We start from the raw sequence: 21240 nt of genomic DNA on the forward strand, positions 1-21240 counted from the left end.
CGTGCCCCACACCGTGCCCGAGCCCCTCAGCCCCTCACAGCCCCGCAGGCAGAGCCGAGCGCCCGCAGCAGCGCGGCCCCACCGCCCCCCACGGCCGCCCGCGGCCGTCTGGAAGGCTTTGCGAGAGCCGCGGGGCTCTTATCGCTCCACTGTGCTCCTCCGCCGCCGGCCGCGGGAAGTAGTCCCTCGCCCCCCTGCCGGCACGCTGCTGGTAAACGGGCACTGGGGGGGGGCCCACCGACAGGACTGCCGCGTTGAGCCGGGTGGGAGCGCGGAGAGGAGGGCACCAGAGTATCTGACGAGATATGAGGAGGAGATAAGGGTTGGGAGGCCGTGACGAGGCTCCGCTGAGCGGCGGCTGGAAGCAGCGCGGTCCGTGGCCGCTTTAAGGCGGAGGGAGCCGGCGGCTGGGGCGGGGCGGCGCCCAGCCTATAAAAGGGCGGCGGGGGGGCTGTGTTCGCATTTCGCGGCGGGCGATCGCGGGCGGCCAGGTAAGGAGCGGGGAGAGGGGGTGGGCCGGGCATTACCCTTCCGTCCCCGTCCTGTCCCTGTCCCCTTCTAGCGCCCCTTTCAGCCTGCGGGAGCTCATCTCCAACGCCTCCGACGTGAGCAGCCCCTTGTCGGCTGGGGCCCACTGGGAGACGCTTGGGGCGGTGAGGGGAGGGGGGTGCTGAGCAGGGAGGCAGCGGGAGGCATCGCCCTGTCCCCAAGGCGCTGGATAAGATCCGCTACGAGAGCCTGACCGACCCCTCAAAGCTCGACAGCGGTGAGGACCTCGCGATCGACCTAGTCCCCAGCCCCTGGGAGTGCACGCTCACCCTGGCGGACACGGGCATCGGGATGATAGAAGCTGATCTCATCAACAGCCTGGGCATCATCACCAAATCCGGCACCAAGGCCTTCGTGGAAGCCCTGCAGGTGGGTTGTTTGGGGGTGTCTGGGATCCCAAGGGCCTGGGCACTGTCTAGTGTTGTTGTATAACCCTGGCCCTGCTGTCTTTCTGGCTGTGGGAGCTGCTGGCCTCCTGCAGTGTTTCTCCACCTCTACAGCAGCAGGGAGGTGCTGAGGGTAGGGCTGGCTGCCTGCTAGCACTTGCTCCTTAATGTGTGCATACTGATGCAGCTCTTTGTTGGTTGAATCAGTTGCACGCCTTTCCCATGTCCTCCCTGCTCCATTAGTGTTTCTCCCCCTCCACAGGCTGGTGCAGACATGTCCATGGCTGGGCAGTTTGGTGTGGGTTTCTACTCTGCCTACCGAGGAGGTGGTTGTCATTACCAAGCACGACAATGATGAGCAGTGACAACGCTTGGGAGTCATCAGCTGGGGGCTCCTTCACTGTCCGGTCTGACCACGGTACGTGTCACACAAAGCCAAGTGTGTCTCTCTGCTAGGCATGACCCTTTCCCTGGTGCTCCGTAGGGCTGGACTGTCCTGTTAATCACTCATGGTAATGTTGAGATACCAAGCAGCGGTTAGGCTCAAGGGGTTAGTTCCTGTTGTACTCTGCCCTTTAACGCAGTGCCCTGAAGCACAAATCTTTGTCCTCTCACACTACAGGTGAGCCCATCGGATGAGGCACCAAAGTGAACTTGTATCTGAAGGAGGACCAGGCAGAGTACTTGGAGGAGAGGTGGGTCAAAGAGGTGGTGAAGAAGCACTCCCAGTTCATCGGCTACCCCATCACGCTTCATGTATGTAAGAGAAGAACTGGGGGACCCTGGAAAGGCTGGAGGGAGGAGTGAGGGGGGGTGAGAGGAGGGAGCAGCTAGGAAAGAGCAGCTTCCAGCTTGTGTTGCTAGAGGTAGTATGAGGCTGGGGGCTAACTGGAAGTGAAATGTTCAGCCACACTGTTGGACTTGTATTGGTGCAGCTGGGGGGCATCCAGACCAGCCACAGAGAGAGGAGGGTTTCTTGCCTGCTATTCCCTTGAACAGTTCCTGCTTATGTAGATCCTGGAAGGGCTGTGAGGGCTGCACTGGTGATAAGCTCCATTTCCAGGTGTTACATGGGTTGGGCCTTGTATTGCACCCAGGAGGATACCTCACATGGAGAAGGATTCCTGGTGATGTTCGCTTGGTGCTAGACCTGGGCTTGTGGTGCTGATTTTCTTGTCCTTTCCTCCACAGCTGGAGAAGGAGTGTGAGAAAGATCAGTGATGATGAGGCAGAGGAGGAGAAAGGTGAGAAGAAGAGTCCAAGGATGAGGAGAAACACAAAATTGAGGATGTGGGCTCTGACGAGGAGGAAGGAGATAAAGGCAAGAAAAAAACACCAAGAAAATTAAGGAGAAATACATTGACCAGGAGGAGCTGAACAAGACCAAGCCTATTTGGACCCGCAACCCTGACGACATCACCCAGGAAGAGTACGGCGAGTTCTACAAAAGCCTCACTGGGGGGACCACCTGGCTGTCAAGGTGGGTCCTGGGCCACGCTAGCTTCTTGGCAGAGACAGGGGGCTCCTTTCCAGCGTGTACCCAAAGCCATCACTTCTGTTGTGCTTTGGTACGGAGCTGAGGGCTCCTGGGCCCCACTCAGTGGTGCCCCAGCCAGGCTGCAGGCAAGGGGCACTGACCCAAATACGTGCATTGATGGGAGAGGGTCAGTGTGGGGAACGCGCAGTAGGTGCTGGAGGCGCTGGCTGAGCCGTCCAGACCGTTCTGTGCAGCAATCCTGGAGCTGCTCTGAGGATCCCTGCTTATCCTCAACACTGAGGAGAAGCTCAGCGTTGAGCTTACTGCGGGTCTCCTCATAATGGGGTCATCTTAACCTGCTGCCAGTCACTGTGAAGGTGCTGACCCCCCTCTCCCATCCCTCTCCTCTCCTTTTAGGCACTGATGAAGATGAGGTGTCCGCAGAGGAGCCCAGCGCAGCTCCCCCCGATGAAATCCCCGCTCTGGAGGGAGAGGAAGACACGTCCCGCATGGAAGAGGTGGACTGAAGTAGGGGCAAACCTCCTGTGTCTCCTGCCAGGCCTCCAACCCACCTCATCTCTGGGAAGGGGATGATCCCCCCGGCTGCTGCTGACCCCTCGGGGGTGTCTTTGGATTCCCTTTGATTTGGGGGGGGAGGAAGGGAGACACAGTTCCCTGTCTGTCAGTAGTGGGTGCCTCGGGCAGCTCCAGGCTGCCTGTCCTTGGGGCTTTCAGTCCGTCAGGTGGGGAGAGCCCTTCTGAGCTGCTCCCTCCCCGGAGCAGGGTGTCTTTTGGTCGGCTTGGTTCTCTCTCATGTATTTTTCTGATGTTGTTCTACTGGAATTAAAGTACCAACTGGACTGGGTTTACACGGGGGGGGCCCCTTGTGTTTGGTGTTGGTGCCCGAGCCCTGCGGGGCGTGCCGTGCAGGTAGGTGACACGGGCCCTGCTGTGCAGGGCTCATCCCCAGCTGGGCAGCAGCTCGGCCAGAGCCCCGCAGCTCGGGAACAAATATTTTCAAGCTGTGCCTGCCAGCTGGGCACGCTGAGCCAGGCTGTGAGCACATGCTGCTGCGGGCTGGCCTCCACCTTCCCTCCCACCTGTGTCCTGCTGCTCCTGGGCTCGGCATCTTGCTGCTCCGTGTCTTTTTCCAGTTTCCTGCATGGCCGAGAGGCAGCACCTCTGGTTCACGTGCCCTTCGCACTGCCCCAGCTCTGGGGCTGTCACCCTCTGCCACGCCAGCTCCTGGGTTTGGCAGGGGAAGGGACACCGAGTCCCAGGGCTCTCGCAAGGCATGCGCTGGGCGGGCGGATGGGGTGTGCGGAGCTGGTGTTGGTGCACGTGTACCCCATAAATTCTGTTCCCTGACTGTGCTGCCCAGCTGTGCCTGCAGGGATCTCGCTTTGTGGTCCCAGAGAGACTTGGGGAGGGTTGCTCCCCTCCTTCCAGGTAGAGAAAATAATAAAAATAAAAGAACGTTTACCCCCAGGGTACTATATGCAGCATATCTTTAATTTAATAAAATAGAGGAAAAAAAGTTGCCTTTCAAAAGTACCAAAACCTGCTGGCTTCTCAGTCAGCTCGCGTGGGGGAGGCCGGGGGCAGCCACAAAACGCCGGGCTCCTGGGGAAAAAAGAGCACTGGGAGTGGCCCCCCTGCCCCTTCCCTGCTGGTGCCCGCGTGCTCCGTCCCCTGCGGCGCGGGGACAAGGCACTGCAGCGGGCTCTGCCCCCCCCGCAGGCCTCCAGGCACTGGGGGGGCTCTGGCAAGACCCTAAGAAAGCCGGGGTCAGTGCCTCCAGTTGGCAGGGAAAAAAAAATGATGCAAAATGAGGAAGGTGGGTGGTGGTTGTGCTTCTCCGAACGGCAACCATGCGGCCCAGAAGCAGCCTGGAGGTGCCCCCGGGCTTCTGGGCGCTGCGGCCTTTGGCCTGTAACAGCAGTGGCTGGAACCGAAAAGTAACCTACAGGGCTCAGCGAGCCTGGGGAGCTGCGAAAAGGGACGTGGAGCTGGGGCGAGGGACTGCCGAACCCAAACTCTGAGGTCCTGGCCTCGACTCCAGCTCTCCCGGAGCAGATCCCAGGCCTGGGGTAGGACGGGCTGCCTCAGAGCCGCGCCTGTCCTACCTGGAGCACCTCCTGGGAAGGGGGCTGGAGGGGCTGGCAGCTTCTGTCCTCTGCTCCCAGCCCCGGCACAGGCTCAGCTCGGCGCTTCCCTCGTCGTAGGGCCGTCCCCAAGGCAGCGCTAGTGTTTTGCTCCCTCCTGCTGAGCCCTGGAGTCGTGACCGAAATGTGGAGACGTGTCAGCCAGAGGCAAGACGGGGCTGGGAAAAAAAAGCTCCCTTGTTCAATCAGTGACCTTGGAGGAACGCCATGAGGCGCGGGCGGGGCAGGAGCACCAGCAGCTCCACGCTGGTTTCCCCCAGTGCCTCGGCTGGAAGCCTCCGACCCGTTAAGGCAAAGAAAAAGGGTTGGGGCTGCGGCAGCCTGGCCTCGCCGCAGCCCCTTCCCCGGGAAAAGCAGTTGGAAAAGCGAGTCGCTGCTCCAGCCTGCCCCTACCCCGACCCCGCTCCTCGGCGGGGTCCCCCGGCGGAGGCGGGACAGCGGGCACAGCTCGGAGGGGCGCCGGCTGCCTAAACCTTCTGCGCGGGGGTGTCGCCGGGCGGCAGCTTCTTGCTGCGCTTCTTCATGCGGCTGCGGGCGTAGACGCGGAGGAAGAGGGCCAGGAAGACGACGGCGACGCCCAGCCCGCCCACCACGGTGACGGTGTGGCCGTAGATGAGGCAGGAGAGGAGGATGGCGAAGGCCTGGCGGAGCGTCATGATGATGGTGAAGACGGCGGCGCCGAACTGGTTGATGGTGTAGAAGATGAAGAGCTGGCCGCAGGCCGAGCACACCGAGAGCAGCACGGCGTGGGCCGCGAACTCCGAGTGGCGGGCCATGAAGCGCAGCGACTCCAGCAGGGCGCCCTGCTCCAGCAGCGAGCCCACCGTGAAGAGGCAGGAGAAGACGTTGACGCCGAACATCATCTGCACGGGGGACATCTTGTAGGTGAAGAGGGCGTCCTGCCAGTTGGAGGTGAAGCTGTCGAAGACGATGTAGCCGGCCAGGAGGACCACGCCCGAGAACGTGGTGACGGTGGAGGCGTGCCGGTGGGGAGCGCTGGACAGCAGGAACATGCTGACCCCCACGGAGATGAGGGCGGCCGTCAGGTACTCCCAGTACTCGTAACTCTTGCGGGACACCAGTTTGCCCATCATCATCACTGGGATCACCTTGGAGGCCTTGGCCAGCACCTGGGTGGGGAAGCTGATGTACTTGAGCGCCTCGTACTGGCACCAGCTGCTGAGGATGTTGGAGAGGGAGGCGAAGGAGTACTTGTACATGGGCGCCCCGTGGCGCGGCTGCTTGGTCAGGGCGCAGTACAGCCCGGCCACCGTGAAGGCCAGGATGCGGTTCATGAAGACGAGGAACTGGGAGTCCTTGAACTTCTCACCGGGGTCCGTCTCGGTGGCGCCGTACGTCCTCGTCATCACGCGCTCCTGGAGGACGCCCCACGTCAGGTAGGAGGCCTGCGAAGCGGGAGGAGCACGGACTCAGGGCCCTGCTGGGGCAGGAAGGACGGGGCCAGCCCGCTGCTCCTCGTGGTCACAGCTGGGAACAGCCAGTCCCGAACTGAACCAGCCCTGCCCCGTTTTCAGCCTCCTCCGGGGAAGAGAAGCCCACAGAGCGACACCCCAGCGCACAAGGAGCAGTTGTTCTGAGCTGCCTGCTGAACCAGGCGGGCAGGGCCGGGGGACGTTACCGATGCCTTGCCGTGGGTTCGGTGCCAGCTCCCTGCAGTAGGGCCTGGCGCCTCTCCCAGTGGCCTCCGCATCGGTTTTCACTTCCAACTCCCCAGGCCCATCCAAACCAAACCTAGTTTTAAACCCAGCAGATGAGATGCTCCTCTGGGGATGATCACTGGCTGTCACCTCTGCTATTTGTGCAGCCCTGGTGCCACGGCACCTCCCAAAAGGAGCACAGACCTCTCCCATCATCCATCCCCTCCCGAGAAACCGCGGTGCAGAGACACAAAATGACTTGAGGGTGTCCTCGCAGCACGGCTGCGTGGGCACCGAACAGTAGGCCAGGATGTGGGAGTCTTCTGCTGGCTGCGGGTTTCGTAGCACAGAAATTATTTTTAGTCCTCACAGACCCAAAAAGCTTCAGCTGTAGATGAGACCTGAGAGAGCTAAAATTAAAAATTCCTCTTTTTTTTTTTTTTCTGTAGCTGAAGGGCAGCAGTACGCAGCAGCCCCCAGAGGTGACCCTGGGAATTAAGCGGGCTCAAACTACCTGCTGCTCTGATAAGGGCTGGAACAAAAGCAGCCCTAATAACCCTGCTGACACTCAGAGTTTTCCCTATTCGTGGCTCAGACAGACGAGCTGTCCCAACTCAGATGACACCAGCAGAACAGCTCTGAGGTGACGCAGCAGCCCCGCAGGAGAGGCTGTGCCCCTGCCTCCAGCCCAGCCACCCAGGACAGCGCTGCATCCTTGGCCTTCAAGGGGCTGGGGGCACAAACCCAGTGTCCAGCTGCGCCTCCCGGAGCAGGAAGGCCATGGAAATGTGCAGGGTGCCTACCTGCAGCCCAGCAGCACAGAAGAGCAGCTTCAGGATCTGTCGGGCTGTGGAGGACTCCGTGGGCTCTGCTCGGGGCGGCAGGGAGCCATCGTCCGGGTGTGCGGACTTCACCTCAGAGCCGAACACGCACGACTTGATGACAGGGAAGCAAATGCCTCGGCCTGGAGGGGGTAAGAGAAGAGAATTCACCACCACAGCCGGAGAGGCACAGCCTCCCTCCTTGCTAACCGCGGGGGAGGCAGGAGGTGGAAGGGAAGCTGCTGCCCTTACCTGTCTCCAGGTAGTTCTTTCTCTTGAAGTACTGGATGAGGAGGAACCCTGGCACCACGATACTCGCGTAGCCAGCAGCGTTGACGAAGAAACGGAAGAGCCAGAAGTCCCCCCAGGCATCCTGCAGGGCAGGGGGGAACTCCTCCCCAGCAGCCATGGCGGGGAGCGCAGCCAGCACGAGGGGAACACAAAATCTGTGGGCACGGGGAGGCGGGCGGTGGGCTACTACCAGCACGCAGCCAGCACCCAGATCCCACCCCAGAGATGTCGGGCAGGAAAGGCCCCTGGGACTTCGTCAGCAGCTGTTCACGGTGTTTGCTCTGGCTCGGGAGCACTCGCACGGGGAAGCCGGGGCTCCCAGGATGGGAGAGGGTGTTTGAACCTAAAGGGCTGCTTTGGGGCAGAAAGCAGCTCCGAGCCGAGCCGAGCTGCTTAGGATTTTACCAACCCCTCAAATCCTGCAGCTTGAGCCCAGTGTGGGCAGCTGCGGGGCTGCCCGGGGGGAGCTCACCCTGTCGCCGTCCCGTCTCCCAGCCAAACCGGGGCTCCTCAGGATGCCCCCCAACACCCCCCTGCCGGCCCTGCCGTCAACCTCAGCGCCTTGGGGTTGGGAATTTGGGGTTGCGAAGCCGAGCAAAGCCCCACGCCCTCCCCGCCGGCCACGTCTCCCTTCCCCACAGCGGGGCTGGAAGCCGCCGGGCCCCGCTCGGCGCCGCCGTGCTGCCGCCACCCCCTCAGGTCCCGGGGGAGGAGGAGAAGCGGCCCCGGCCCCCGGGCTCGCCCCCCGGGCTCGCCCCCCGCTGCCCACCTGCGGCCCGCTGCGGCCCGGCCCCGCTCCCGGCCGCCTGCCCTCGGCCCGCTCCCGGCGGCGGCCATGCCCCTGCCGCCCGCCCCACACCGCCCCCTGCCGCCGCGGAGGGGCCGGGCACCGCCACGGGGAGGCCTCGGGCCGCCCGGCAGGCCCCACAGCCCCAAATCCCCACAAAATCCCCAAATCCCCACACCCCAAACACCCCAAACACAGGTAGAGGTGGCCCCCACGAGGCCGCCCAGAAGCATCTTGTGACACTCGTTTAAAAAAAAACACCACACTTTTATTAAAAAAAAAAAAAGAAAAAAGAAAATACGAAGTGCAGATGGCTTGATTCTGGCTTTTTCCACCTCCCTCCCTCCCTCCCTCCCACCCCAAGCTGGTGCCGAGCCGTCTCCCCCATGGCTGCTGAAGCGCCCTGGGCAGCTCCGGGGAGGTGCTGCTGTTCCCGGCCACGTTCCCTCACGCCCGTCCTTCCAGGAAGGGATGAGGAAGGCCAGCGGCTCTGGGGCATCTCCTTCCCCCCCAAAGCCCTGCCCCAGGCGATGGGAGCAGCAAGCAGGGGATTTCCCCAGCCCAGGTGGGGTCAGGCAGCTCCTGCCTCCCTCCCCACAGCACCCACGGGGCTGGTTCCCTGGGGCGTGCGCTGCAGAGGGGGCAGGGGAGGGAGGCGAGCAGCAGGAGGGGTGTGGAAATCAGCCTGCCATGGGGGAACGCAAAGCTTTTAGACAACCTCCTGCGCCAGGAGGTGGGTCGGGATCTTTCACACTGGGTGCAGAAGAGGAACCGTGGCAGCAGGACGTCAGGCGTGGTAGCAGAAGCAAGGATCCGTCACCCCATTTCTGGCACTTCCCGTGCTCTGCCTCTTCAGCCCCCATGGCGAGTGCTTGGTGGGGGGACAGAGCACCAAGCACGGGGCTGGGCCCCCCATGAACCCGAAACAGGCTCTGCAGGCGGGGATCCCCCCTCCTCCCCGCTCCCCTCTGCTCCCCGCTGCCCCTCACCGTGGTGCCAGGCGGGGAGCGGGGTGGGTTGGATCACACGAGACCTGGGGCGCCCACAGTCAGAACAAACATTTATTAGAGCGAGGGGTTCCTGCTCACCCCACACTTGTTCTGCTGGTGTTTGGGGTGCCAGGGGATGCTCCGTCCCCTGTGCGGTGTGATAAAGGAGTCCTCTCCTGCTCCAACCTGGGGCAAGCGGGAGCCCGCAGAGCCCAGCGATTCACACCCGTGCCAGGGAGGGGAAATTCAGTCCTGCTGGGCACGAAGCCTAGAAAAAAAAAGCCTTCCCCATGTGTAGTGCTCATGGTGCCACCTCCCACTGTCCAGGAAGGCAGCCTGAGGCCAACAAAACATCTCTCCCGGGAGGGTGAGACGTCTCCCAGCATGGCTCCGCGGGCAGGCAGGGTCCCGGCGGGCATCAGGGCAACAGCGCGGGGCGAGGAGGCTGCCCGCCGGGCCAAGGAGTCCAGCCGCTCACTCAGAGCACACCACGGGCTTCCCCGAGATCTTCAGGTCGTCGAAGGGCAGCAAGGCAAGGAGCTGCAGAGACCAAAGGTTTTTTTGTGTCAGCATCCAGGCTGCTTCTCCGCCGGTCCCCCCGGCCACCCGCCTCCCCGGGGAGGTGCCGCCCCACGAGGGGCTGGCAGCACTGCCCGCACTCACGTCGTCGTTGCCGTCAGCCAGGTCCTGGGCCGTCTCGTTCTCCATGTTCCTCAGCAGGGTGTCAGCCCCGGAGTGCGAGAGGATGGAGGCGATGGCGGCGTCCCTGTGGCACACGGCCAGGTGCAGCGGGGTGCAGCCGTTGTACATCTGGGCGTCCACGTAGGCCCCGTTGAGCAGCAGGAACTGCACGGCTCTGCGGTTGCAGCACTCCACCGCCAGGTGCAGCGGGGTCTTGCCGCTCGTGCCCTCCTGCGGACAACAGGGACGTGGGTGTAGGGTCCCCAGAGCCCCCCACCCGCCCTGATCCTTCCTCTCCACCCCATCCAAGCGGAGCGCTTCCCTGCCCCAAAGCCGGGGGACGTCCGCGCGGCAGCCCGTCCTCACCTGAACGTCGATGTTGGCGCCGCTCTGCAGCAGCAGGGACATCATCTCGATGTTCCCCTTCAAGGTGCTGATGTGCAGACAGGCCAAGCCTGGGGCAGGGAGACAGGAGAGAGCCACCCTCAGCACCCCGCGCGGCCGGGCTCGCGCGTAGGCGAAGCAGAGCCGTCGCCCTCTAGGTCTCACCTTGCCAGTTCTGCAGCTGCAGGTCCTGGTGGTGCTCGGGGGGCTCGGCCGTGCCCTGCAGCAGCTGCTGGGCGCAGTAGAGGTACTGCTGCTCGCAGGCCAGGTGCAGCGGGGTGTTGCCGTTGCGGTCCTGCAGCCCCGGGTTGACTCCCTTGCGCATCAGCGCCTCGACCACAACGGGCTGCTCCAGGTACACGGCCAGGTGCAGCGGGGTCTGGCGAGGAGCAGGGGGCAGAATTAGGGGGCTGGGGGGGCATCCCTTCACCCTCGGAGCTGGGAGATGCCGATTCCCTCCCCCTGGGTTTTCTCCTCCCCGAAAAGGGACTGCTCACACGGGACCTTCGCCGTGCTCTGCGGCGTGTGGGTGGGGAACCCCCGGGGAAAGGGCAGGTGGATTGGGTGCCTGCTCGGGGTGGCACCCGCCCTCCTCTTCTGCCCATCACAGCCACATACCTGGAAAAAGTCATTCTGGGTCTCCAGCATCTCCCTGGGCAGGTGAGCAATGCAGAAGAGAGCCACATCGGGGGCGCAGTGGATAATGGCCAGGTGAACCAACCTGCAGAGGGGACAGAGGTGGAAAAAAAAAAAGGAAAAATCAGTCCCATGTGACCCATCTGTCCCTTCTGAGCACCGGCGGGTCCTCTCTCTGGCCCCATCACGCAGACGGGCCTCCAGCCCTGGGAGGATGGACGAGGCCAGGAGGCGTAGCGGAGAGCCCGAGGGCTGGCTTTGGCCGCTGGGTGGGAGGCTTGGAGCCGGGTGGCTGCCAGGGGAATTCCAGCTCCCCGCTGCTGGCCGCGCAGGACGACACTTCTGCTTTCCCCTGCACCAGGGTGGTCAGCAAAAGCCAGGCAGGAGCCCGGCAGCGATCCAAGTCCACCTGTGTGGCACAATCCCCGTGCCAGCCTCTCCGCCAGCCCACGCCGATTTCCTCTTTTCCCTTCCACATCCTTCCCCTTTGGCAATGCTGGCGCCGGGCAGAGGGACACCAGAGTTCCCCGCAGAGCTCGGTGGCCAGCAGAGAGCCCCAGTCCCCGGCACCCACGGCTGTTTGACGCCCCGGCAGCCTGGGCTGCCCCAACCTGAGGGCAGATTTCCTTCCCATCCCACTCGTCCCTTCCCCTTCCTGCCGTGATGCTCGTGCGGGTTTCGCCCCGGTCCTCGCTGTCCACGCGCAGTCAGAACAGAAGTGAGAGCAGCAGCAGCGAGCCCGGAGGGAGTTTCCAGCCCGGCCTCGCTAACCTGCTGTGCCCCAGCCCCTCCTGCACAGGGGTCTGGGCCCCAGGAGGGCGTGGGGTGGAGGTGCAGGACAGCTCTTGAAGGCAGGAGGGAGGTGGAAGGGCGCAGAGCCCGAGCAGCCCAGCAAAGCCACCTCCTCCACGGGCCAAACCAGCACCTGGCACCCCAGGCACCCTCAGGCGAGCCCCATTTTTGGTGGCGAAACAAGCAAGTTCCTCCTCACCCCGCTGCCTGCGGAGAGGCTGTGCCCAAAGGGCCGCGTCCCCGGGGAAGCCCCAGGTCACGACGCAGCAGGGAATTCCCCGTGGGAAGCAGAGGACACCCACATTTTGCCTCCACGAGGCCGCCGAGTGCACCCCGCACCGCCGATGCTCATGGGGAGGGCAGGGGGCTGGTGGAGTCCACACCGGGACCAGCTGCAGGTGCTCCCCCTGCCCTCAGCGGGGCTCCCACGGCCCCGAGGGAGCAATCAGGGCAGGGAGATGCCCCGATGGGTTTGCACCTGCACCAGGGTGGCCTCTGCCCACTGCCGGGGACAGCCCCTGCTTCTCCAAGCCCGCTCCCGGGCGCCACGTGCGAGGGGAGGGCAGGATGTGCCGCTCGCAGGTACGGAGCCCTCAGCTCAGCCCGGGGACTTTCCGAAGCCATTCAGGTTGAACTTTAAACCCCTGCTGCTTTCACTTTCCAGAGCCCAACTTGGCTCCCGGGGGAGAGAGCTGTGCCCAGAGGCGGCGTGCCGGAGGGGGGGGGAGCACCCCTCAGGAATCCCCCGCGCCCCACGCCACCCCGTCCCCACGCGGGCACAGGTGGGGCGGCCACACGGGGGAGGTGGAAACCCCAGCAGCACCTCCCTCGCCCCGGGACGGGCGGCCCTGCAGCTCCACGTGAGCCCAGCGTGGAAGCTGACGCCAAAATTTGGACATCTTTGCTGCAGGGGGGGCGGAGGCTGCACCGCCAGCGACCCTTCCCGGAGCTCAGCCTTTCACCTCGATGCTGGGACGTGCCCGCTTCGCAGGACTGCATTTCTATTTCTATTTTTATTTTCCACCCCCTGTGTCTTCCTTCTCCACCCAGGCACAGCCTCCTGCCGTGCTTTCGTTTCTGCATTCGTTCCCCTCTTTCCTCATCCGCCAGGCCTCAACTTCCCGAAACGGCTGCAGGGGCAGCGAGCTGCCGGGGGAATCGCGCAGCGGCCAGCGGGGCGGTTTGAGCCCACGGGGAGCACGTGTGCGAGCAGCCTTGGCCACGGAGAGCTTTTGGAGAGGCCAGCGGGGAGTTTTGGAAAGGGCAGCGAGCGAATAGAGGGGCTGTGGGCAGGGGGAAGGCTGCCAGCCCACGCACACGGGCAGGGGGTCAGGGCTGCCCCTTGGGATGCCCCCGGGTCGAGCACCCGGCAGCACCGTGTCCCAGGAGGTCCCCGTTTAGGTGCACCCGTGCTGTCCACGGGAACAATTTGCTCCCAGCTCCCCGTTTCGCCTGAGCAGAGGAGTAGGAAGCCGTGCAGGCGTTTTTTTTTTTTTGCACAAGGGGAGCTCGTTAGCGGGAGGAAATGGCATCAGCAGCAAGGCAGAGGAGCGCGAGCGGGGAGGAAAACAGCGGGGGAATTCCACGCTTGCCCCACTCCCCTGCTCCAGCCTTCATCCTGCCCCGCTAACCGCTTCCTCGGGCAGCAGCAGGAACCTCTCTCTGCCAGGAGGAGCAGTGCGGGCAGCCCAGCGCCGAGGTGAGCCTGTGCAGGCAGAAAGCCTGAGGAGGCATCCTCGAGGACAGGCTGAAGTCATCAGAGCAGGGAAAAACCTCTCGCCAGCACGGCCTCGAGAGGCCTTCGCTGCGTCAGGTCAGGTTTGCAAGCGTGTGACCCCTGCAGACGCCAGGAACTTCGGGGGAAAAGTGGTTAAAAGAGGCGAGAGGAGGCCTCGTGCTCAATCCTCAGCAGGCGAGGGCTCAGCAGGGAAGACCCCCCCGGGCTACCACAGTCTCGGGGAGCCCAGAACATCACCAAATTTACCCAAATTTACTCCCCCAGCCCTTGCTAACGCAGCTCAGCCCACGAGTCACCGGCACGTGATTTCTTATCAGCAGACGGGGCAGCACTCGCTGCTGGAAGGAGGAAGTCGGGCTTCCTCTGCTCCCCCTGCCCCGAGGTGCTGCTCCCCACCGCGCACACACGCCTGCCCAGAAGGGCTCCGTCCCCGCTTGCAGGAGGTGCGTGCTGAGATCTGCCTGCCGGGGGGACCCCCGAGCATCGGTGCCACCAGCTGGCCCACCACCGCCCGGGGAGCATCGCCGTGGGGTGGGGTACCCGTGGCAGAAGCCCTAAGAAAGGGAAAGGCTTCAGGCAGAACGCGCAGCCCTGGAGAGAGGAAGCGCTGCCTGGTTTCCTGCGCTGACACCTCTCAATCCTGCCTCCCCCGAGCTCGCCGGGGCTGCCACGGACCCAAGCAAACGGGGAGGTCTTCCCAAGTGCTGGAATGCTACAGACCATCCCCTCACATCCCATCCCACCCCAAAGGAGCCATCCCACACCCACCCCTTTCCCAGGACGCCGGGCTCACGCGTCTGGCCGGCGAGGCGAGGCAGGAGGGGGTTTTCCTCGGTGACTCCTAACAAAGGTTGAGCTTGTTCGGAGGCCAGGCCACGCCAACTGCGCTGCCTGCTCCTCGCAGCTCGCCACCCCTGCCGCTGGAAAGCCCCACTCCTCGCTTCCACGCCGAGCAATCCCAGCGGGACGCAGCGCAGCACAAAGAGGAGCCGGGCTGCGAGGAAGAGACGGAGTTTCCAAAACTCCTCGGAGGAGACTGCTTGGGGAGGACAGGAGCAGCCCTGGCTGGGCTCGCGCTCTGCACGCACACCCTGACCCTAAGCACACCCCAGCCATCAGCCCTGCCCCTGCCTGCCTCTCTGCGCCCTTGCCCAGCTACTACAGCCCCGACTCCCCCAGGGCAGAGGGCTGTTGGTCACACGGGGGCGGTTTGGGCGAGGGCTTTTGAGGCTTCTGCAAAGGCTTCTTGGAAGCCGGCTGCTGGCGTAGGGGCGCCCACGCGTTTCGCCGGCCGTCACCCCCCCGTCTCTCGCGTTACCCAACTTCCTTCCCACGCGAGCAGGCTCCCTGATCATTTTAAGTGAGAAACCCTTGGGTTTAGCCCCGTGCCTTCGCCCTGCATCCACCAGCGCTCTCCTCCCTGCAGGAAGCCATCACGGGAAGACCCTGCTGGCTCTCCAGCTGGTGTAGCACGCCCCTCGCCTCTGCCACCCCCTCGTGTGCTTCTGCCACAAGTGCCAGGCTGAAAAACACAGCCCCTGGCACGCACACCCCGCTGCCCGCAACATCCCTGCCATGCAGGTGGGAGGGCAGGGCCGTGGGCGGCCGATAATTTGGCCAGATCCTTCTGGGCAAGCACGGTGCCCTTCTGGGTGCTGCTGGGTACCAAGCCGGGGCAGCTGGGGAAACAGGAACTGCTCAGCCCAAGGCCCGAACTCGTTGTGTTTTCAGAATTACAGCGTTACAGAGAAGCGTGATTGCCCAAGGCTTCTGGGGTGCAATGGTGGGACGGGTCTCGCTCAGCCTGGGGCCGCTTTGGGGCAGATGGTGGAGCACGGCGGGCGAGGAGACACGCAGCTGACCGAGGTGACAAGAAGCCGCCAGATTTGGCTGGCTGGATGGAGGGGATGCAGCCCGTGGCCATCTCATCCCTTTCCTTTGGGAACCCTGACAGGCCTCCGTTCCCTGGACTTTCACAGCATTTTGCTCTCAGCCCCGGTTTCCTTTTGCACACAAAACCGACGGCAGCTCGAGGCGGTGCTGGATGCTCAGCAGTGCTAAATATAAACACCACCCACCTCTCCCGCAGGGTCAGGAGGAGAGCCAGGAATAGAAGAGGCAGGAGCCCGCAGCCTGGCCGCCCCAACCACAAGAATACAGTTTCTTTCCAGCACTGGCAGCGGGCTCCCTGCGCTGACCCCTCCAGCCCCGAGCTGTGCGAGCCGCCCCAGCAGGCTTTTTGCTCCCTCCCTTGCCCTTTGCAGATTTCCTGTTCCGAGCTGCGCCGTAAAGAGAAGACAGAAGAGCAACTGCAGCCATTCGGAGCGCACTGGGAGCGCCTCTCCTGCCTGGGGCAACTCGGGCGCCACCGATTCACTTTTCCCCAGTTAATGACAAGCTTGCGTGAGCTTGGGCTCTGGCCGAGCAAGTCTGACAAGCGGCGGGCTCGGCCCCCTGGCAGCACAGACCCGCACGGCGCCTCCAAACAGCCGCATCCGCTGACGAACGCTGCCGCTGGGTGAGCCCCAGGCTGCTCTTCTGCCGTGGTATTTCCACAGGCCTGCCTAAAATACCCGTGGCTCTCCCTGCGGGCACGCTGGCTGTGGTGTTTCAGCCGGGACAGAGGGTGAAGTACGGCACAGGGGAGCTCCGGGCCGGCCCGCAGCAGCCAGCACCGTCCCTGCGCCCGCCGGGGAGCGTGGGTGGCCGCGCGTGGGTGAAGCTTGCTCGCTGCCAGGCTCCCAGCCAGTGCTCGGAGCAGATCCCACAGGGAGCATTAATGAACTCATTAGCAGCCGTGCAGGTTCCTTCCTAACCAGGAAGTAAACACCCGGGCTCGCTCCCGTCTCGCCAAGGCCAGCCTCCCTGCAGCTCCAGCAGCAGCGCGCTCGCTGCATGGGCACGACTCGAGAGGTTTGTTTCCTCGCTTCTGCCAGTGCCTCAGAGTTTCTCTTCCTCCTGCACCATTACTCAGTGTTAAATGCCAGCCTGGGCTCGGGGCAAGGCTCCTGAGCTGCGAGCACACTGCGTGCACTCGTGATGGAAACCATCCATCGAGGGGGATGTAGCAGAGCAGAGCCGTGGCTAGCTGAACGCAGTCACCAGAAGCCAAAGCGAGTAACCCCAGTGAAATGCTTTTGCCCTTGAGGAGGGCACTGCAGCCGCGGGAAGCCCCCTGCCCTGAAAGGAGCCAGGTCCCCTCTGAAAGGAGCCAGTCCCCTCCGTCACGGCGTGGTGCACATCACAGCGCTGCTGGTGCACAAGGCCACCTCCAGCAGAGAGCCACCATCCATCCGCGGGCCTCGGGGTGTTGCGCCATGCACACGGGCGACCTTTTGGGTCTCTGCCACCCACCAGGGCGGGCAGCCCAGCTCTCCCCGTGGCTCGGGGAGCTCCGCACCCCTGGCTGCTGTGCTCCCACCCCAGCTCCCTGCTGAGCACCCCGCGTTGGGCCGTGCCGTGCCGTGCCGTGCCGTGCCACCCTGGGCTCACTCACGTGTCGCCATCCTCCGAGACGAAGTTGAGCGCCTCCAGCTGCCTCCTGCTCAGCCCCTTGGCTGCCGGCGGCGGCTCCTCGGTCCCGCAGGCTGGCGGCAGCCGGGGCAGCGCCTCGGGGAGGGCTCCGGAGCCGTAGCTGGAGTCCAGGCGCTCCTCGGCGGGGGGCTCGTCGGCGGGGCGCTTCTCCTCGGGGGGCTCCTCGGCGGGCACCGGGGGCTCGACGCCGGCCGGGGCGTCCCGGCCGCCGGGCAGCGAGCGCAGGGACTCGATGCCGGAGTCGCACTGCCCCTCGTCGCCCTCCCAGCCCGCAGCCTCCTTGCGGCACCCGCCGCCCGCCGCCCTCGCCATCGCTCCGCGCTCAGCGCCCACCGCCCGCCCGCCCCGGGCCCCCCGGCAGCGGGGGGCTCATGGCCACAAAGCCAGCGAGCGGCGGCCGGCGCACAGGCAAAGCGCTGCGGCTCCTCCTCCTCCTCCTCTTCCTCCTCCTTCTCCTCCTCCTCCTCCTCCCCTGCCCGCACTGACTCAGCCGCACCCGGCCCCGCCTGCCCGGGATTCCCCCAGCGCCGGGGGTGCCCAGGCGGGTGGCTCCTGCGTCCCCGAGCCCCGGGGTGCTCGCTGGCAGCGCCCCGAGAGGGTTTTGTCTGCCCTCTGTGCACGCTGCAGCTCGTTGCTTTGCACCAGGCAGGTGGCGAGGCTGGCTGCAGTGCTGCTGAGCTGGGGGGGCTGCAGGGGCAAGAGCAGGCGGCATGCAAGGACCAGGCTGAAACAGCAGCTGGGCCAAGGGGCTGTGCCCATCAGCTGCTGACCAGGTCTCTCCTGACTCAGGGCTCTCCTCCTGAGAGCAAAACTGTCCATGTTCCTCATGGATCTGCTTTATCCAGCTGCTTTCCACTGCCCCAGGCAACGGGGCAGCCTCAGAAGGCTACCTAGATAGCTCGGCTTGCAGGTGACCCTTTGCAATCGGTGTCCCTCTCCCCCTCTGCAAGGCGCACGCCTCCCCAGCTGGACCCAGCGGCAGGGGACGGCCCCGCTCGTGCCCCGCACCTGCACGGGAGCTCACCTGGGCACAGCTCGGCGGTGGCTGCGGGGCAGAGTTCGCAGCAGCCGCATGCAAAGTGCCAAGGAATTCCCCTCCTGGGCTGCAGCTGCCGCTTCGGCTCTGCGTCACCAGCCAGCCAGCCTCCGACCGCAGGCTCGCTGCCAGCAAGCTGCCCGTGACAAGTGCCTCCGGGCGGGCAGGAAGGGAGGTTTAGGGCCACGAGGACAGGGGCAGCGCAGCAGGAGGCAGGCGGAGGAAGTCTCCGTGGGCATCAGTAGCCTCCTGTCACAAGTTTTTCCTCCCACGCTCAGGTTCTCTTTCGGTTTCGCCGGTCGTGCTGCGCTGCCTGGGTGCGAGATGCCAAGTGCTAAGGGCAAGAAGCTCCTGCACCTCACCAGGGCACGGATCTGGGTCATACCTTCACGCCACCCCCTCCTGCACCCTGCCTGCAGCTGCCACTCCTCATCCTGCTGCTTGCAGCTGATAACCCACGGAGCCCCACGCGGGGCAGAGTCAGGCTGGGTCTGGCTGGGGCCTGGGATGGGGACTGGGCCATCACAGCCGGCCCGAGCTCAGCACAGAAGTCTCACACGTCCTGTGGGATCCAGAGTGAAGCCAAAAGGTGCCCCCTCGCACCCAGAGTTTCTGCTCTTTCAGCTTTTTGTACCCAGCCGCTGCTGGGTTACCCAGCGAGAACCTTCCCAAATGCCTTTCCTGTTTTCTGTTCTGTTTTGCGCAGGTAGTGGTGGAGGGACTGAGCACATTTAAATGTAAGGAGAGGCCAAATCTGAGCGTGATTTGCTTCTGAGGATTTAAATAACGCAGCCCTAATTCTGGGCTCTCTCCAGCCCCCTTGAAGCTGGCACTCGAGTGCCTAAAATCGCAGGGAGAAACCCAGAGGAAGGAATCCATTCCCGCTAGAGGTCAGTGTCAGCACATGGCGCTCCGAGCTGCTCCGGGTGACCTCTCCAGCACCAAACTCAGCCCAGAAAGAGTGGCCCAGAGGCTGGCCCCTGAGCAGCTGGGGCCATGGGGGCACAGCCCTACAATTTCCTGCAATTTCCACACACCAGCTGCAGCCTGGGCCTGGCACCGTCCCCTTGTCTTCTCCACCTCGCCTCGGGCTGTGTGCTGGGTGAGGTGAGCGCAAGGAGCCTGAAAGAGATGGAGAGAGATGAAGCCTGTGGCTGGTCTGAGGGCAGAAGGTCAGAAAGGTGCCAGGCCCCAAAGCTCCTACCGCATTTCCAACACCAGGGATATCTTCAGGTACCCTGAGCAGCGGCCCAGACCTCTGCCTGGGGCTCCAACACCACACGCACCGGGCTCCTAACGTGGAGCAGAGGCCCCAGGAGAGCAAGGGAAGCGGCAGGAGAAGTGACAGGGCTTCTCCTCGGGCTGCTGCTCCGTGCATCTCGCTGCAAACCAGCTCTGTGGTGCACCAAACTGGGTCACCTGGCTGTGCGGCCCAACAGGGTAAGGCAGGAGCGTGCCTTTCAGAGGAATGCATGCCCCAAGGCGAGGACATTTCCTCGCTGACCAGGGCAGACGGGGTGCTCCTCAGGCACCCACTTTTTGGAAAGGGGCCTAGCAAACGCTGCCTGCCCTCTTGTGGTGGCTGGGGCTGAAATCACGGTGTCGCCGCGTGTCCCCGAGGACGCCGCTCGGGGCTCCTGCCCCAGTTCTGCCCCAGTTCTGCAGGGTTTTCCCCACTCGGAGTTTTCCTCCTTGCAGTCCACGGTGGTTGCCTCCCGTCCTTTTGGTCTACACTCCCGTAACGTCACAGGAACCGTGGCCCCTGCCTGCGCCTCCAAAAGCCCAGCGATGGGTAGAAAGGTGCACGGCGGAGATAAAGGGGCAGGGAAATCCCTGCAAAGTGAATGAACAAACAAAACCTCAGGCGTTTCAACAAAATTTCATTCTTAATTTCGATGTCATTCCCTCTCCTCGTGTGACCCTCTGCCTTGCTGTGCACTGGTCTGTGCGCTCTGCGGCTCTCCCAGGGGAGGCGGCAGATGTGGCTAGGAACGGGGAGGGGATGGCAGATGGCCTGGGAGCACAGATAATCAAAACCACGCATAATTAGCTGGTGAAACGCTGCCCGAGGTGAGAGATCTTGTCACCTGGGGCTCCCTTGGTAGCCAGTGGGAAGCTGACTGCCTTCCGGAGGGTCACCGGCGCCTGGCCGCCCCGCCGAGAGGAGACATCTCCTCCCTCCCCGGGGATGGTTGTGGGGCAGGGGCTCCCCTCCCTGCTGTCTCAGCCCCCTGTCCCGTCCCAGCAGTGCTCCAGGCGGCTGCTCTGGTCCCCGGCAGGGCGCTGCCCGAGGTATTACTCATGCACGCTCAGCTCCGCTCTCCGGAGAGCGAACCCTCTGAGCTGCCAGGCCGAATTAGGGCTTGCGGCTCTCCACGCTTGCAGCAGGGTGCTTTGGGAATAGGCTCGGGCGAGGCACGCTGCTGTAAGCAGCCGAGGAACCCAGGAAGGGGTTGGGAGAGGTGGGTGAGCAGGGAGGGCTGGCTCCGGGGGGGCAGGGAGAGGGGAAAGCTCACACCGCTGCCACTCTCCGGGCACTTGGAGAGGTCGCCGCTGCTCCGGAGTTGTGTCAGACCCGATGGATGTCCTGAGGGCTGTCAGGCAGCATGTGGGTGGCCGTGAACCCCCTTTTCATTGCTGAGGGAGGCACCAGATTGCCTGCCGGGCAGCCGCAGGGAGGAAAGCCATTTAACCTGAGCCTGAAACCTCTGTGGAGCCTCACGGATAATTGCGGTGATGGAGAAATAGCCTCTCGTGGGGCTGGGTGGAGAATAAACAAACTGCACACAGGCAGCTCGTTGGAAAGGGAAGGAGGAGAGCACGAATCTGAGGGTTTCCAGGGACAGCAATAATCCCCGTGTGTGAGATGTACCGCCGAGCACAAGCAGCAAAACCACCTGCCTCACCGTCCCAAAATCGGCACATCCGTGGGCCGCCAGCATCCTGATGGTGGAGGTGTGGGGCCTGTCTGCTGATGCCGAACGGGATGGCTTTTTCGGGCTGCACCTCACTCCTGCTCATCAGAAACCCCCTTTTCATCAGAAATTTCCCTCTCGCAAATCCGTGATTTGGCTGGTGGCAAAGACCCCTGAGGGTTTCAGCGAGTTTCCCTCACACAGAAAAAAAAAAAAGAAGCAAAAAAAGATGAAAAAAGGGAGGAAATAAAATACACACCCTTGGATCTCCTGCCAGCAGACATGCAGTCTGAGTGTAGTCGAGAAAAATGTGACTAATGGCACAGATTTCCTGTGAGGACAGCGATAACAGAGGTAAATGGCAGCAGAGCAGTCAATATGGCCAAGCAGCAGCAGCTAAG

At 63.6% G+C, this 21240-nt stretch overlaps 3 protein-coding genes across 3 annotated transcripts; 1 reads left to right on the forward strand and 2 right to left on the reverse strand.

The window, feature by feature from the left end:
• Positions 1 to 554: 554 nt before the first annotated feature.
• On the forward strand, positions 555 to 3286 carry HSP90AB1 (heat shock protein 90 alpha family class B member 1; the record flags this gene model as incomplete). Its single annotated transcript, XM_032183804.1, is given in 8 exon segments — positions 555 to 605; positions 712 to 918; positions 1198 to 1253; positions 1255 to 1297; positions 1299 to 1353; positions 1558 to 1691; positions 2303 to 2415; positions 2830 to 3286. Coding segments are annotated over 8 exon segments (666 nt in total), but the record flags the coding sequence as incomplete, so codon positions are not given.
• Positions 3287 to 3903: 617 nt separating this feature from the next.
• On the reverse strand, positions 3904 to 8184 carry SLC35B2 (solute carrier family 35 member B2). Its single transcript, XM_032183805.1, has 4 exons — positions 8117 to 8184; positions 7309 to 7592; positions 7039 to 7199; positions 3904 to 5983 (listed from the first exon to the last, which is right to left on the reverse strand). Exons 1-4 carry the CDS (start codon positions 8182 to 8184, stop codon positions 5045 to 5047), a joined length of 1452 nt encoding a protein of 483 aa, XP_032039696.1. The 3' UTR covers positions 3904 to 5044.
• A 997-nt stretch (positions 8185 to 9181) lies between these two features.
• On the reverse strand, positions 9182 to 17200 carry NFKBIE (NFKB inhibitor epsilon). Its single transcript, XM_032183806.1, has 6 exons — positions 16851 to 17200; positions 10807 to 10909; positions 10354 to 10567; positions 10171 to 10259; positions 9787 to 10035; positions 9182 to 9663 (listed from the first exon to the last, which is right to left on the reverse strand). The coding sequence occupies exons 1-6, from the start codon at positions 17198 to 17200 to the stop codon at positions 9598 to 9600; spliced, it is 1071 nt and encodes a 356-aa protein (XP_032039697.1). The 3' UTR covers positions 9182 to 9597.
• Between the last annotated feature and the right edge of the window lie 4040 nt (positions 17201 to 21240).

The sequence above is a fragment of the Aythya fuligula genome, chromosome 3 (genome assembly GCF_009819795.1).
Source record: "Aythya fuligula isolate bAytFul2 chromosome 3, bAytFul2.pri, whole genome shotgun sequence".
Taxonomy (NCBI): Eukaryota; Metazoa; Chordata; class Aves; order Anseriformes; family Anatidae; genus Aythya; species Aythya fuligula.